The sequence below is a fragment of the Alternaria infectoria genome (assembly GCF_024043175.1).
Source record: "Alternaria infectoria strain BMP 0036 chromosome Unknown scaffold_19, whole genome shotgun sequence".
Lineage (NCBI taxonomy): Eukaryota > Fungi > Ascomycota > Dothideomycetes > Pleosporales > Pleosporaceae > Alternaria > Alternaria infectoria.
The window spans coordinates 274,510-289,902 of NW_026250708.1; the positions used below are offsets into that span (position 1 = coordinate 274,510).

Genomic DNA, 15,393 nt, shown 5'->3' on the forward strand with positions numbered 1-15,393 from the left:
CCTCTTCAGGGATTGTATTCTTGTATCTATCATGTCATTTCCAGATCAGATAGTTACTGTTCATGACCCGCAGTAGCAACACTCAATATTTTCTCTTCCAGCCCTGGAATATGAACGCACTCAATGCCGTGTTCCTCTAGCTTCTTCCGTCCCGCATTCTCGCCTACAAATTTCTCCGGCTCTTTGACGCCAAGATACACCTTCTTGATCTTCTGCTCTCCATCTTTCCCTCTCGTTCGAATGAGCCGATCCGCGCATGGAAGGTTACCACTAAGCCGAAGATTACAAGGCTCCATGGTAGTGTAGATGACGGTGTTTGATGGTAATGCTTCCCCAACTCTTTCCTCAGGCAAGCCGTGTGCTTGAGCAAGCTTCAAGAGACAACATTGCTCCGCATGGGTGTTTCCTTCGCATTCTAGAGTGTAGCCACGCGAAAGGATTTCCCCGGTATCTGCATCGACTAACAGGGCGCCAACACGGAAATTTGAAGGTTTCGGCGGTGACTCTTGGGCTTGATCAAGGGCCAGGCGCATGTATTGGAGATGGTCGTTAGGATCTGGACCTGCGGCTGGAGGTACCGGGCCGTCCCATGTTCGCACAGGGCCTGTGTCGTAGTCGACTTGCATGTTGGTGTTGAGGAAAGTGAAGGTGATGTAATTGGCGTTCTGGCCGGTGGTGATTGGGGAAAAGTGGGTCTGGTATGCTAGCTCCGTTAAGTCCGGGCTCACGGTCGCGTCGCGTTCTCACGCAGGCGTCGACCGTCAGTAGTCACACAACTTCCATATCCATAACACAACACTACAACATGGCACGAAGACAGAAAAAAGAGCAGTCCCCTGAGGAATCTGCGGAAGATGACTTTGTAAACAACAATGAGAGCGAAGGCGAGAACGACATGGACGAAGAAGATGGTCCGCCCAGCATCAACCCGTATGAGGTTCTTGGACTCGAGACAGAAGCCACTGCCGACGATGTGAAGAAGGCATATCGCAAGATGGCGCTCAAATGTCATCCAGGTTCGTGCCCTTACTACACATTGTGGAGTGCATCGCTGACTATGATCAGATAAGGCTGCACCCGACGAGAAGGAAGCCGCCAACAGGGCCTTCCAAGAGATCGCATTCGCCTACGCCGTACTCTCCGACGATCGCCGACGCAGGCGCTACGACCTTACTGGCAGCACAGCCGAGACAATGGAGGACGACGATGACTTCAACTGGCTAAAGTTCTACCGCGAGCAGTTTGAGAACGTCGTCAATGAGGAGGCTATCAACAACGTCGCGAACGAATACAAGGGTAGCGAAGAGGAGCGTCGCGATCTGGTAAAGGCGTTCAAGAAGGTCAAGGGTAACCTGAACAAGGTGTATGACCTGGTCATGCTGTCCGACATCCTTGAGGACGACGATCGGTTCAGGAAGATCTTAGACGAGGAGATCGAGAACGGCACAGTCAGCTCATACCCCGCGTACGAAGCCGAGACAGACGAGACGCGTCAAAAAGCCAAGGACGCCGAAAAGAAGAGACGTGAAGACTTCGACAAGAAGCAGGCACAGAAAGAAGAGTCGGGAGCCACGAACGGCAAGACCAAAGCCAAGGCGAAGCCAAAAGGCAAGAAGAGCGGCACAGACGACATGGCAGGCCTAGCCGCTCTGATTCAGCAGCGCCAGAAGTCACGGGCAGGCAACTTTTTCGATTCGCTGGAGGCCAAATACGCGCCAAAGTCACGAGGCTCAAAGCGCTCGACACCCATGGAGGAGCCTTCAGAGGAGGCTTTTGAAGCCAACCGCAAGAAGCAGAAGAAGAGCGGTGGGTCCAAAAAGAAGGCGAAAGATGAGAGTGAAGATGAGGAGATGAATCTCGACGAGGAGGAGGATATTGGTGACTCTGAGGAGGAGGAGGAGGAAGTGCCGGCGCCAAAGAAGTCGAAAGCCAAGCCTAAAACGCGTGCGACACGGGCACGTGGACGGGCTTAGTACTACTGACCGTGCCTAAGGTGGATCTTGGAAAGTCCTGCATATGGCGACGAAAGGGTGGCGTTCTCGGAATCATATACCACAGCAGGCTGCATAGCACAGGTTCGGGAGCTTTGAATAAAGTCTGCTTCATCGAGGCATGTTTTAGTATACCTCTTGGCCCTCGCTAATCAAATCAAAAGGCTCGTTCATATCTATCCATGTCTTCGTACTCTTTTCATCGTCTGAACTACGCGACCGCAGAATGTCGTGATCCAGTGCAATCGCAAGCTGATGCCGTCTTCCCAGGCCCACGTTTGTCTCTTTCTCCTCGTTCCCATCATCAAGGCACTATAGCGTCCGCTCTCTCACCTTGACATGTGATCGTCACCTTTAGGTACCGGGAACAACGTCGACCAAACAGTTGAGCTCCTCTTTGAGGCCATTACGACGTCAAGGCTACTTCACGTCTTGTCCCTTTGTGGGCACTCACCCTGGCTTGTCTTACTAGTCCACACTCACTCTCACGTTCACCACGCGTTTCCACGCTTGATATCACGCTATTTCACCTCGCCCTTTTTGTTCAAACCGTCTTTCGCAAACAACGCGCTTATCACGCCGACCTTCCAGGTCCTCTACGCGTCTTATCAAGTTTCCCAACATCCTCTTCGACTACAACACCATCGTGCCTAAAAGATGCCGGGTATCACTATGGCTATCAGCCAAAAGGCTCCTACAGCAAGGAAGGTGAGTTGAGCTTCCACAGCATGAACAACCACAAGCAGGATTCTAACAATGACAGAGCCCCATCACTCCCACACCAGGCCCCAAAGTCCCCGCAAAGTCCCAGCAGCAGCGCAAAACATCCGTTTCCCAAGCCGTTCCAAAACTTCAGCAGCAGCGCAAAAACTCGAATGCGCAAAGCTCGCCGAAGGTTGTTGTCCAGCAGCAGCGTAAAATCTCTGCTGTGAAGCCGACGGTTATGGTGGACAATAAGAGGAAGATCAAGGCCGAGGTGAGATGAACCGCCACCTCATTCAAGAAAAAAACTGAACAGGTCTGCAGACTACGTTGACCTAAAACCTTGCCAAGTAGGGGACCCAACGTCAACGTAGGCTCCAGGCTGTTCAGTTTTTCCCTAGGTTGGCGTGCCGCCAGGGATGTTCTCAGGAGCGAGACTGACAATAATGTAGGGAATTTCACCGAAGATGGCTGATGTCCAGATCAAGTCCTTAGGAGCGGACAAGCGTACTGCTCAGGCAGAGACCAGAGACGAGTCCCTGCCGAAGAAGCAGAAGATCGAGGAGGTGAAGAACGAAGTACATGACACGGAATACCTAGGTGACTACATGCTAATACCATCCCAGATCTGTCATTACGCCGCAGTCACATCGCCAGGAAAGTCCACTTCCACTACACTCACCACGCAACAGCCACCCGCGCCACTGTCTGCCACCGCTGCCCAATCAGCTCAGTCCTCCCAGCTGATGAAGAACCTCCTCCGCCACGTCCTCCAAACCCAGCCAACGCTCCTCCCATCCAACCTCTCCACCCCCATAACATCCACTCACATCGACAATATAGCTCACACAATGTGGCAAATCGCGTTCAAACACGTCGTCATGCTCCAGCGCGCCTGCCAGTACAGCGCCATGTTCTCGCCCCTCAAGTTGGCCGCGCTGGCTAAGTTGAACTTCCTGCCCAGCTGGTGGTTCTTTAGGGATTTGGTCGTTGCAGGGTTGCCGGAGTTGATCAAGGGTGTTGATGGGAAGGGAGAAGAGAAGGGGCGCGGGGTGCTGATCGATGATATGGAGATGCAGGGGGCTTGGAATGAGGCTATCAAGTGGTGTGGAAATGTTATTGCGCGGAGGGAGCGCGTTGCTACGCCGGTGGTTACGGAGGAGGAGAGGGCGAGGAGGGAAGCTTTGCAGGTGGCTCAGGAAGAAGAGTTGATGCTGGATAGCAAGATGGGGGGTGACGACGATGATGAAGAACGAGAGGAGTGAGGCAGACGTAACGCTATTCGGTAAAAGTGCAAGCGGTTCATGATGGAGTTGCTGGGTATGGAAGCAGGCGTTTGATGATCGGAAGACAAAACTTAGCTGTCAGCGAACGAACTGTGACATGCAGAGGAGATGGCAAAGAGCACTCCGTTCAGTAAGCCTTCATTCAAAAAGGTATCAATTTTACATCTGCTTCAACGAAAGACACAAAAGTCTTCATTGCTTCATGAATTCATGAACATCTATCTCACCCCAATATAGACTATAGCACAGATGTTCACTGTTCCCTAGTACAAGCTACGTACATGCCTTCATGCGTGCAGCAACGGCTCCCTCTCACCATCACTACCCCCATCTCCTGCCTTGCAACTCCGTGTCACCTCCCAAAGCAACCCGGCCTGTACGCCCGCAAACACCACATAACCAACAGCAAGCCAGCCCGAATAATGATACCAGCCACCCCACCACCCCAAAAACCCGTTGTACCACTCCCACCGCGAAGGCATCTCAACGGTTAGCCCCCATACTACGCCCATAACGCCAAACACCACCGCCTGCATTGCAAGCGCGACTCTACTCAGCGCCTCCTCCTTCCCCTCGTTCTGGTCCCCCTCCTCTTCCTCATTCTTTTCGGCACGAATCGTTCTCGCCTGCCAGAAAAACGACGCGATACCCAGACCGAGTACGATCCAACTAACGCAGAGGATGTGTGCGCTATGCCATGCCCAGGCGAACATGAGGTGGGTAAACCAGAAAATATCGTTAGCGTAGAAGGCATCGAGGATGATGGGGAAGATTAGTATGAAGAAATATATTGTGTAGGCTGTTATGGCGGAAGCTGTTGAGACGTCGCGGTAGGTGGAGGGGTAGTGGAGATATAGCAATGTTCTATACGGGCGGGGATGATCAGTGCCTGTGCTATTCGAACTGGGGGTGAAGGGAACAAACGGGCGCATACAATGTTAGCCAGTACAACAATACTAGAACTGTTTGCGCGAGATCGATCCAATTTCCCATGGTTACGGGCTCGCGGTGGAAACCTTTGTCTTCTCGGATACTATCTACGATGTAGAAGAACGTGAAGGCGAATTGCTCAGTTGCTGAGATGAGATTAAACAGCAGGTAATTTGTTGAGATGCCCGAACTGTTCTTTCTGCCAATAGTGCGATAGAGTTGTGGTATGAAAGAGGCTAGGGTAAGAGCTAAGAGGATACTGGGTACTGTTAATATAGTATACCAAGTACTGCGGAATACATACATGCGAAGCCAGTCTGGTAGGCTCAAGACCGGCATGTTGCGAAACTCGGAAAGCCGCTTTTGAGTGTCTACGCAACACATTAGAGATGCGAGTTAACTTACTGACAACCATCTTTTCAATCATCCTTGTTGTATACAAGTACAACGCTGATGCCTAGCATGTCTGACACATCCAGGTCTGCAGTCTGCAACGCTGATCGCGGGGGCGGCACAGTGCATTAGCGCTGCGCACCCCCTTGCTTGCCAGCAAAACCTCCGACCACACACTCAACACCAATCCTTCCACATCCCAAACCCAAAAATTAGAAGATGCCCCGGCCCATCTACCTCATCGTCTTCAACTCCCCTCTCTTCCCCGCGCACTGGGGTCTCTGGATCCCGCACCTCTCGTTTAGCGACCCTCAAACCGGAACGTATCTCAACGCAACTGGCGACGCAGCAAGCGGGTTTAGCATAGAGTTTGAACGCAACTACGAGCTTGGCGCTGATGGCCGGCGGCACCAACTCATCTCCTTGGGTGACGTTGCAGACGAGCATGTCGTTGACGTAACGGGTGATGGGAAGTGGTCTGTTGACCAGGTTGCGAGGGATAGGCTTGAGGAGGTTGTGCTGGGTGTAAAGCCGCCGGGACCGAGTTTGGTTGCTGCGGATAGTAAGGTGAGACTTTTATGTCTAAGTCGTTTATTGAATGGCTGATTGACTGGATGGGGTAGGTACCGAGAAAGAAGGTGGAGATACGGAACTGTCAGACGTGGATTCGCGATGCAGTCGCAGCACTGGTGGAAGCTGGAGTGATGAGCCAGGCAGCCTTACAAAAGGTAGAGAAGGCTCCTAAGAACTGAATATAGGAAGTTCGAATGAACGCGTGGGCATACTGGGGTTCTAAGGTACCTCGGTGCGGTACGACCTTGCAGACACGTGTCGCGATTGTAAGACAGCCCTGACGACTGGAACATGTGGAAGGTGCTCTTGCGAGATGATACCTAGGTAGTCGTGGAGCCATATGAGACTTTCCAAGCGAAGTAATGTCAACTCTGACAACTATCGGCTTTATCGCACTAGCTAGAGAAGGGTTTGCCTAGTCGCTGATATCGGTCTGCACCGCTGAGTGATTGCCAGCTTTATTGGTCGCCATCCGAGTGCAGATCTCTGATCCTGATACCTGCAGCAACCCTTGTCCGTTATTCAAGGTGCCACGTGGTCTCGCTTCACCATCAGCCGTTCGGCTTCATCTGTACCTACCTAATTCATTGACCGAACGCACGCCATGCCTCATATACGATGTCGCATGATCAGTCAAAGGCTGCAGTGACTACATCAACTAATATCGGAAAATGTTCCAGCCGTTTGGGAGATTTATGTGCTCAATGTGCAGCATCGTGTTCTCAGGTAGTCTTCATCAGGCTTATTGCGTGTTGATCGAAGGCTTTGGCCGCAGTTATTCCTCACCGTACATCATCTGATGTGCCGCGACCCGACGCGGAACTTGAAAAGAACGTAAAACATCCAGTATCTGGTATAATCATCGGCCATAGGACTTCCATGAGCACCACGCACTGACGCGGCGGTCCAGAGCCGTAGATTCAACGACGAGGTGCTCAAACATCCCGATTGGCTCATTCCGTATCATGCAGTGACCTGGCGTTGGCCAACGAATACTTAACCGCTGCCAAGAAAAACGCCTCTGGTTTCAACACACGCGCACTTTAGGCAGCAGGCGCAAAGGGTCTGCCTGGCTTAGATGCTACCATTACCTCAACGGACGGTGCCTAGGTATATGTACGACCCATCGAGGCCAGTTACTCGATGCTCAAGTCCTACCTACCCAGCATCACTAGTACGAATTAACCATACCCAGGTAGCTTTTCTACTTCCCGAAGTTGGCACGAGCTAGACCTCAGTATCCCGCAAAGAGACGGACTAAATACAGCACGTACAGCGATAAGCCATGTTCTCTCCGGACAAGGATGGCTCTGCTTCACCCGACCCAGTTGCCGATGCGGACACAGGTTTGTCTTCGAAGTCCTTGCTCATCTTGTGCTGTGCTAATTCTGCAACAGGCGTCAAGCCCACTGTGCTCAGTACTCTCCGCCAAGTTGTACGCATGATCGAGGTGTTCTTCGATGTGTTAGACGAACAAGACTGGCGGCATTTTATCTTTGTTCACCGTGTATACGTTACGGATTCCATCGACTGCAGCGATCTACCAGAAATCTACCATTGGGAGGCACTACGCCGACACCAACTCGAATGCATTCGTAGCGGTCATCCTATTCAATTACCTTATGGTTTTTGGCAATCCGAAATATTGCCCCCCTTGGTCGATGCAGTCCCCAGAATCCACCAATGGTACGATAAATGGAACGAATGGTGGTTCCGCATGTATGGAAGCACAAAGAGAGTGCGTCCAAAGTACGTGAACTCGGTATGCGATGCTACAACTGGGGGAAGCGTCCGGGTGGGAGAGGAAACGGACGAGGATTCCCATCGTGAAGGAATGGAACCGTACAGTCTGCGTTCGTGCGTTGAGGTCATGAAGCGCACATATCCGGCGCGCGACCTGTACACAAGAGTCGCGTGGAATCGGTTTGCAGAGGAGGTGAAGTTTGCTTTGAAGGATAAGCACGGCTGGTATAGCGTAAAGTGCTATGACATCCCAGAAGACACCCCAGAAGAAACCCTCCACACAGAGATGGCCCATCGTTCACCGTGGATCCGACCTAACCGTAGGCCTTTAGTCCATGAGAAGATCGACCTGAGCAGATTGCCTCTGCAAGCAAGCGGATACCCTTCATCTCGCCGTTACGCTCCACCGGATCAATACATCCAACGAAGATACGACCGCTTGGAGCAACCTCGTGCAATCAGTGCGCCGAAAGTACGCGCTTATTACAGCACTCGATTACGCAGTGTTCCAAAGGGCGGACTTGTGTCTTCACATGTGAAGAGGCTCACATACTTTGATGTCGATCCCAACGCGGATGTCGAACAAATCTGTCTTGATATCCACGAAGCGTACGGAACAGACTTCGACTTTGAACAGCGGCTTATCGAGTGGTCGGAGGTTGAACATCATACGGAAGAGCCGCTTCATGGCTTCGAAGAACTGACACTCTCGGAAATACAGGTTTAGGGTGAAGAGCAAAGACTTTTACGAAGGCCGGTTACCAATGCCGCCATGTGGATAGTCTTCTTGATGTACAAAATTCGTAATAGTCTGCTTGTTGCGGAGTTGGTTTTCATATCGTCCAGAAGCAGGTCTTCAATGATAACATTTGTCTCTTATAGCCCATGCCTAGCCATCGCAACTCATGATCTCACAGCAGTTGAGAACTCCGACCGGTTCCAGCTCTTCAAAAAGCCATCTGGCCGTCGATGCTTACCAAATCTTCGGCACAAACATCGGCGTCTCCCTCTTCCACTTCTGATAATCCTTCCTCTCCCCATACCTCTTATCATACTTATCCTCACTCAACGGCACCCCACTAACCTTGAGCAACAAAAAGCTCACAAAAGCCGGACTAGCCGCACACATACCCGCCACAAGCACCTGTCCCCCAACGCCCCCGCTCAACCCCAACGCCGCCTGCGCCGGCTGCCTAACCAGCAACCCCGCCGCCGCAATCGCAATACCACTCCACAGCGTCGCCTCACCGAAGTAATTCGGATGCCGAGATTTACTCCACAGGCCGTGTGTGAGGAACTCTTCGGAATGTTTCTTTTGCTTTTTGCCTTGGACCCAGGTGTCTTTTTGTCTGTCGGCGACGACTTCGAAGGTAAGGCCGAAGACGAAGATGGCGAGACCGAGGATGTCTGTTAGGTATGGTTTTGAGGATACGGCTTGCCCGAGGAGTGAGGTTGCGTAAGCAGAACGAGGAACGGAGTTTACTAGAATGACGGGGAGAGTGCAGAGGGAGACCCATGTTGCCTGAGCGAAGAAGGCGACGAGGAATTTGGGTGGGGAGGTCCGGATGGAGTCGAAACGCGAGTCTTTTCCTTCGTCGCTGGATATGCGTTTGTAGAGATATGAACCCACTATCAAATCATTATCAGTACTTCGTTCATTCTTCGAGTTGCGGGTTAACAGGCGAACGTACATCTCGTAGCCCAAATCCCCACGGCAGCGCTCAAAAGCGCCTGTCTCCACCACCACGTGCCCTGTCCCAGGCCCTGGGCGCTGAAATACTCGGTTATACCGCCGGTGATGGTGCCTGCGGCTCTGGCGCGCATGTAGGGCAGGACTAAGCTGAGCGCTGTGCAGGACAGGTATGTGAAGCTGCCGGAGAGGTCATAGTACCGTTCTGTTTGCGCCGCGATGGAGGGAACAGCGACGGCAGCTTGAATACCGTATGCGAGCGCAACAGAAGGAACAAGAGTACGTAGAAGCGGGTTCCTGAACGCAGTTGCGCGAAGTAAAGTTTGCAGGAGCGTCATATTGCCGCAAAGCTTCGAAATCAGAAATGCGGTTGAAGAAACTTCGGCGCACCCCAACATATAACCCTCAAATCGGAGACCGGGAGGATCTTCAGGAACTCTTATGCACCTCAATGCATTGGATGCCTAGCTGTTCCTACCCAACAAACACAATCATCGGCGCTTCATCCGGCGCATACCGTTGTTGCAAAGCGCCTGGCGATCTAGACTCGTAGTCAGGATCGATGCCGTCATTCCTCGCTTACCCTCCACTTGTGACTGGGGTCCGACGGTAAGCTTCCGGATAGCGCGCAGGGCTCGGTGCGTTCGGACGCCGGCGGGCTTCGCATTCAGGATACGAGAGCTTGCTTACGTGCATAAGGATGCGTGTTGACGTACTGCATTGCAGTCTAGAATGTGTGCGAAGCTTGGGATATTTCAATAGTGCAGGTATGATTGCAAAGATGTGAGCCCGAAGGCATAACGATACATTCGCAATCACTCGCGCCGCTCCGAAACACCATGCAAGCCGCGTACCTAACCCAGCACCCAGCCATGCAATCCCCAACACCTTCCATCATAGACGCGTCAATGCAAAACACTCCAACACACAAATCCTAGTAACACAACAACAAACACCAGCAACAACACAGCGATACAATTGACACTACACGACAAACCCGAGAAGATGCCGACTCCCACTTTTCCGAAGACTCTATCTCCTGAACGCGGCTTCGACCTCCTTAGTACCCCAATCAATCTCCACTTCCCCACTATATACATCTTGGTTGATAGTCGTCATGCGCTCTGATACCTTGTTGTATGTCTTCTCGCATTCCTTGAGGACCTTGAAGACGAGGTCGCGGCTGATAGTCGGGTCGTCGGCGTCGCCAAAGTGCTTGTCGACGCGCTTCTTGAGGGCTTCAATGCCTTTGCGAAGTTCCTTGGCGTCGTGGGAGTGGACTAGTTTCTTGAAGACTGAGCGCGAATGGGAGGAGCGTTGGGCGATGGCTTGGGCGCTTGCGCCAGGTTGGGAGAGGAGGGTTTCGGTTGATTCGATGAACTCCTTGATGATGTTAGATTTAGTGGTATAGGATGAGGATGTTTACTTACCAGCAGCTTGCCCAGTGGCCTCCGGATGACGGCATCGACATACAGACTCATGTGCTCGCTGTACTCGTCTTGAGCCTTGCCCTTCCAGACTTCTAGAACATTGACAGAACGGGCATCAACCTCCTCCATGTAGTGGTTCATGTTCTCGATGAGTAAGATGTGGTAGTTGAGCGCCTCCTTGTCTTCAGGATCACCCTGTCCTTGGGAAGCCATGACGGTGGGCGACTCCTTGGCGATGACCTTCAAGCTCTCGAACATAGCCTTGTTGATTCTTTGGTACGCTTCGTCGACCATGTCGCGGATTTCCAACTTGTCTCCGTATTCTGAAGCAGGCGGCAACATGTTCTCGATAGCGACGGAGAAGTGTGGGAAGGTCTTCATGAACGAGATGACGCCCTTGCGCTTCTTGATCTTGACCTTCGTATCTTCAATGGCCCGTATCTGCTCGTCCAAGAAACGGCTGAACAGCCCTTGCAAACGTTCGTGTATCTTTCGCAGGTTCCTTGTCAAGAAGTCCTGGTCCGTCTCTGCGATATCGAGCAACTTCCGGTCGACAGCACAAAGAATGCCTACACCTTGCCTACGAATAGTCAGTAAGCGAGCAATGTATAACGTAAATATGACTTACAGAGGATCAGCTTTGGTAGCCCAGTCCACAAGACTCTGAATCTCAGAGGGCCAGAAGGAAAAGATCTCCTCCATGACACCAATGACATGTTTTGCCATGGCTCGGTCCGCCTCGAACTGCTTGCGGATCCAGAGGTTGGGGCCACGACGCGCTTCAGGGGGCGCGGCTTGCACGGCCTCGGGGAAGTCAAGCGAGTCAGTTGAAGTAGCATGGAAGAATTCAGTAATGAAGTTCTGCTCCGTCAAAAGAACCGGACCGGTGTCTTCTAGGATCCTAGCGAAGACGTTGAATGCGTGGAATTTGCCATCTTGAGCCGCTGGCTTTGCCTTGCCATCTTTGTCCCCAGACGCTGATCTTAGGCCACGAGCTAGGGTCTGACTTCGCTTAACGGTCAGCTTCCTTGCCGTACCTAATGTGGAGGTAGTTTCCGGCTCTTTCTCCTGTGCGGTAAAGAGCAGTTCTTGCTCCTCGCCAGTGGGCTTTCTTGCGAAACGTCTCCATGCCAAGATATTGTCGCGGACCTCTTGTTGATACACCTGCGCTGCTTGAGTCTGATACATGCGTAGTAGTGAGTCCCATGCTGCCCTGTCAATTTCTTTCGCGAACAGCATGACTGGGCTCAACATCCACAACTCGTTTCGGCCTGCGTCATGCGCTTCTACGTTCCTCTTCAGAGATGGCTCAGATCCCTGATCATCGAGTCTCGAAAGTGCATCTTTCGTCGATAGGAAGGCTGCGCCGAACGTGATTTCCATATGTTTCTTGAGCCTCTCGAGGAACATGGAGCCCTCATTGAGGTACCTGTCTCGTTTCTCTTGCAGAGCTTGCATCGTTGCCAAATCGCTATTACCAAATCCTGGTCCACTGCTGATCGTGCCTTGTCGAGCTCCGGCGACGAAAGAAGGGTCGATTGTAATGAGTGCCTTGTAAAGCAGAACCAAAGAAAACTCAATATCTTTGAGTCCGTTGATCTTGCCTATAGGAGCGCGTCTCAATGATTCCAGCTGATCTGATGTGATCGAGATAGTGTCGACTAGCTGCTGGAGTTCGTGCTGCAGTAAACGCTGGTTCGCAGTTTGTACTTGCAGACCCTGACTCTGTGCTTCGATGAAAGCGATATCATCGTTCAAGCTGCTCAGCTCAACGTTGTATAGGGTTAACAAACCCTCAAGCTCGTCGCACTCAGCGATTGCGCGGTCCAACATGCGCTCAACAGCCTCTACGCGATCGTCCTTCTGCTCCAGGTGATTTAGCCAGCTCCCTGCCTCCACGCGGGCGATTTCACGTTTGATGTCATTCTCCAGAGACTCGATGTGCTTGGCGGACAGCTCGTTGTTTCCCCATCCCAGCTCAGTCAGCAGACTCTCAAATTCCAATCCCCGTTCGTCGATGATATTCGGATCTATACCAAGCTTGGATATGTTGACAATCTGTTGGTTGGACCGGCGCTTCTTTCGGCGCACCTCGGGCTCAGGCTCAATGTTCCTTGACGCTGCTTTTTCTGGAGGTGGGGGAGCAGGCTGTTCTTCAACTTCTTGGACAGCGCCAGCCACAGTGCGATCACCTGGGCCTGAGACTGTAACAGACGGAACCACCTCGGTACTAACGCGCAGTCGCTCTTTAGATGACCTGTCTGGTATGGATTTGGGGGGCTCTTCGAGTTTCTTCTCGACTTCTTCTGGAGGGGTTTCTTTTGGTGTTTCTTTTGGTGTTGGCCGCTGGGGCACAAACACTGCGCTGACGCCGTCTGCTTCATCGGTTGTTTTCGTCTCCTTATTGAAGAGCTTCGCAGCAGCTCCGCCGGCACGAGGCTTGAATGCGCCTGCCGCCGCTGCTGCCTTGCGGAACTTGGTCGCCGCATTATCGTTAAGCAGCGGCTTCTTGACCATTGGCCCAAGGCCAGGGCGTTCTTGATCCTCAGGCATTGAGTTGGTGCGTTCTAATGGTTCTGGCTCAGGTGCTGTTGGTGGTGTTGCGGGCGCCACTTCTTCCTCAGCTTGTGGCGCTGCTGGTATTGGCGCAGTCGGAATTTGTGGAAGGGGTGATGTGGGAGGAGGCGTAGGCTGTGGTGGTCGAGAAGGCAGTGGGTCTGCGGGAGGCGCGATGTTTTCCTGAGAAACGGGCTTCAGTCTCTCGGGTATCTCCTGAGGTCGTCTCCGCGGCGGTACTTCCAGTGGTGGAGCAGGCGAGCCTGAAGGCGTATGGAATGTTGAGCGTGGCTCTGCGCCTTGGCTATCGACACTTCTTTGTGACATCTGTGACGGGCGGGGCTCCATGAGTGGCCTTCTCCTTTGGGGCGGTTCTTCTGGCGGCATGTCGTCGTTTCGTGTGAAGTTTGAACTGGTGTTGCTCTGAGCTGTACCTGGTCGACCAGCGCTTTGGGCTGTTCCAGGCCTGAGACCCCTGGGCGACGGATCTCTCCTAGGCGAGGGGTACCCGTTCTGTCTGCGTGGGTCTGGTGGCGCCATACCTGGAGGTGCGCCGTCCAATGATGGTTCGTCAAGGGATCTTTCCGACCGTTGCGATTGCGCATCCTCACGTGGCGGTCCGCGCCCTGGACTCAAGCTTGCTGGGAAGTTGCCTGAATCCGGTGTCCGTGGCCGACCAGCGAATTCAGAATTCGAAGATTGTGGGGTCAAATTGCGAGACGCGAACTGCGGTGGGATAGGGCTTTGTCCCTGGCCAGGACGGGGCCGCATACTATCGCCGCTAGGCCGAGAGCGAATGCTTGGGTCCATTGACCGCTTTTGGCGAAGGTCGGGCATAGATGGCGCGACCGAGACTGAATTCGGCATGAATTGCGGAGGCCTACGGGCGTCATCTCCAGTACTTGGTCTACCCAAATCGTCTGGTCGTCCTGGTCTTCTTGGTGGCCCCCCTAGCTCTCCAGGAGGTCTCCGGAAGTTTGGATTTGGGCCAGGTGGAAGCGCTCTCCCGTCAGATATAGGCGGAGATTCGCCAGGTCTTCTCGGTGGTGGTCCAGGTGACTTTGGAGGCATTGGTCTTTGATCTGGTGGCCCGGGTCGCTTCTGGGACGGACTTTGACCACCCTGCCCACTGGCAGCGGCGGCCCGGCCTTCTTGTGTCGCGAGATGCGGCTGTCCGTTGGTCAGACTGTTCAGCTCGGTCACGCTGAATCCTGTCAGGATAGGAAAGTCTCCTTTAGTGTACTTGTTGTAGATCTTAACCATACTTCCAATAAAGAACTCCTTCTCCTTTGCCGTGCCCGCTTCCCAGTAGTAAGGCTTGCCTATGGTCACAGTGAAGCCTTTTTCCCCAGCCCATAGCTTCCGCTGTGCCTCCTCTTCACTGGTAGGATTGAGATGGGTGTAGTTCTCGACAGCAGTAAGCTCCTCCATAGGCCAGGATTTTCCAATGGAGAAGGACCCGTTGGCGTTCTCCCTGGCTTTGTGCAGCTTCACCCTGCCTGTGTTTCGCACTGATATCATGATAATGCGCGCCTTCTTGTTCGACGGGGCCGAGCTCGGCGGTGGGGGGGACTGCGGGTAGCCGCCATCTTCTTGGACGCGGATGTGGGTAATATAAGATTCCTGGACTTGGGTCTGTCAGTCGATGCTATAGCACGTAGAGGTGTATGCCAAGCATATATCCCAAGATGCGCGGGCACTGATGTAGACACGTACGCTGACCCTGGTCATCCGTCTTGGAGAAGCAGCTTTCGGTGATTCTCTTCCGCTCGTCGTCGAATCGTTCTGCGCGCGACATGCCAGAGGGCGTCGAGCTGGAGGCAGAAGGCGCCCCCCTCGAGCTGCCAGGTGGGCGGCCGGCAGGAGCTCGAGGGTCCCCCGCCCCGTTGGTGTAGTTGCGTGGCCTCCCCTCCATTCTGCTGTGCGGCTATCTGCAAGGCCGATGGGGTAGTTGAAGGCGTGGGTGAACGATGCGCCGATTACTGCCGCCGGGCGCTAGCGAGAGGACCTCCGGGAGCTGCCATGAATCGCGAAAGGTGGTAATGAGTCTTGCGATGGCCGGGCGATGCGACGTCGACGGGTGGAGCGGCGGTGAGGAG

The 15,393-nt window shown here is 53.2% G+C and overlaps 6 protein-coding genes across 6 annotated transcripts; 3 read left to right on the forward strand and 3 right to left on the reverse strand.

The window, feature by feature from the left end:
• Window positions 1-53: 53 nt before the first annotated feature.
• J4E92_008856 (uncharacterized protein) lies at window positions 54-626 on the reverse strand (the record flags this gene model as incomplete). Its single annotated transcript, XM_051500206.1, has 1 exon — window positions 54-626. The coding sequence occupies one exon, from the start codon at window positions 624-626 to the stop codon at window positions 54-56; it is 573 nt and encodes a 190-aa protein (XP_051349594.1).
• A 179-nt stretch (window positions 627-805) lies between these two features.
• On the forward strand, window positions 806-1,973 carry J4E92_008857 (uncharacterized protein; the record flags this gene model as incomplete). The annotated part of the gene is made up of 2 exons (XM_051500207.1): window positions 806-1,016; window positions 1,066-1,973. The coding sequence occupies 2 exons, from the start codon at window positions 806-808 to the stop codon at window positions 1,971-1,973; spliced, it is 1,119 nt and encodes a 372-aa protein (XP_051349595.1).
• A 675-nt stretch (window positions 1,974-2,648) lies between these two features.
• J4E92_008858 (uncharacterized protein) lies at window positions 2,649-3,958 on the forward strand (the record flags this gene model as incomplete). Its single annotated transcript, XM_051500208.1, has 3 exons — window positions 2,649-2,699; window positions 2,755-2,967; window positions 3,146-3,958. 3 exons carry the CDS (start codon window positions 2,649-2,651, stop codon window positions 3,956-3,958), a joined length of 1,077 nt encoding a protein of 358 aa, XP_051349596.1.
• Window positions 3,959-7,160: 3,202 nt separating this feature from the next.
• Window positions 7,161-8,345, forward strand: J4E92_008859 (uncharacterized protein; the record flags this gene model as incomplete). Its single annotated transcript, XM_051500209.1, has 2 exons — window positions 7,161-7,221; window positions 7,273-8,345. The coding sequence occupies 2 exons, from the start codon at window positions 7,161-7,163 to the stop codon at window positions 8,343-8,345; spliced, it is 1,134 nt and encodes a 377-aa protein (XP_051349597.1).
• A 246-nt stretch (window positions 8,346-8,591) lies between these two features.
• On the reverse strand, window positions 8,592-9,646 carry J4E92_008860 (uncharacterized protein; the record flags this gene model as incomplete). Its single annotated transcript, XM_051500210.1, has 2 exons — window positions 8,592-9,247; window positions 9,310-9,646. The coding sequence occupies 2 exons, from the start codon at window positions 9,644-9,646 to the stop codon at window positions 8,592-8,594; spliced, it is 993 nt and encodes a 330-aa protein (XP_051349598.1).
• Window positions 9,647-10,340: 694 nt separating this feature from the next.
• J4E92_008861 (uncharacterized protein) lies at window positions 10,341-15,209 on the reverse strand (the record flags this gene model as incomplete). The annotated part of the gene is made up of 4 exons (XM_051500211.1): window positions 10,341-10,691; window positions 10,739-11,318; window positions 11,367-14,922; window positions 15,011-15,209. 4 exons carry the CDS (start codon window positions 15,207-15,209, stop codon window positions 10,341-10,343), a joined length of 4,686 nt encoding a protein of 1,561 aa, XP_051349599.1.
• Between the last annotated feature and the right edge of the window lie 184 nt (window positions 15,210-15,393).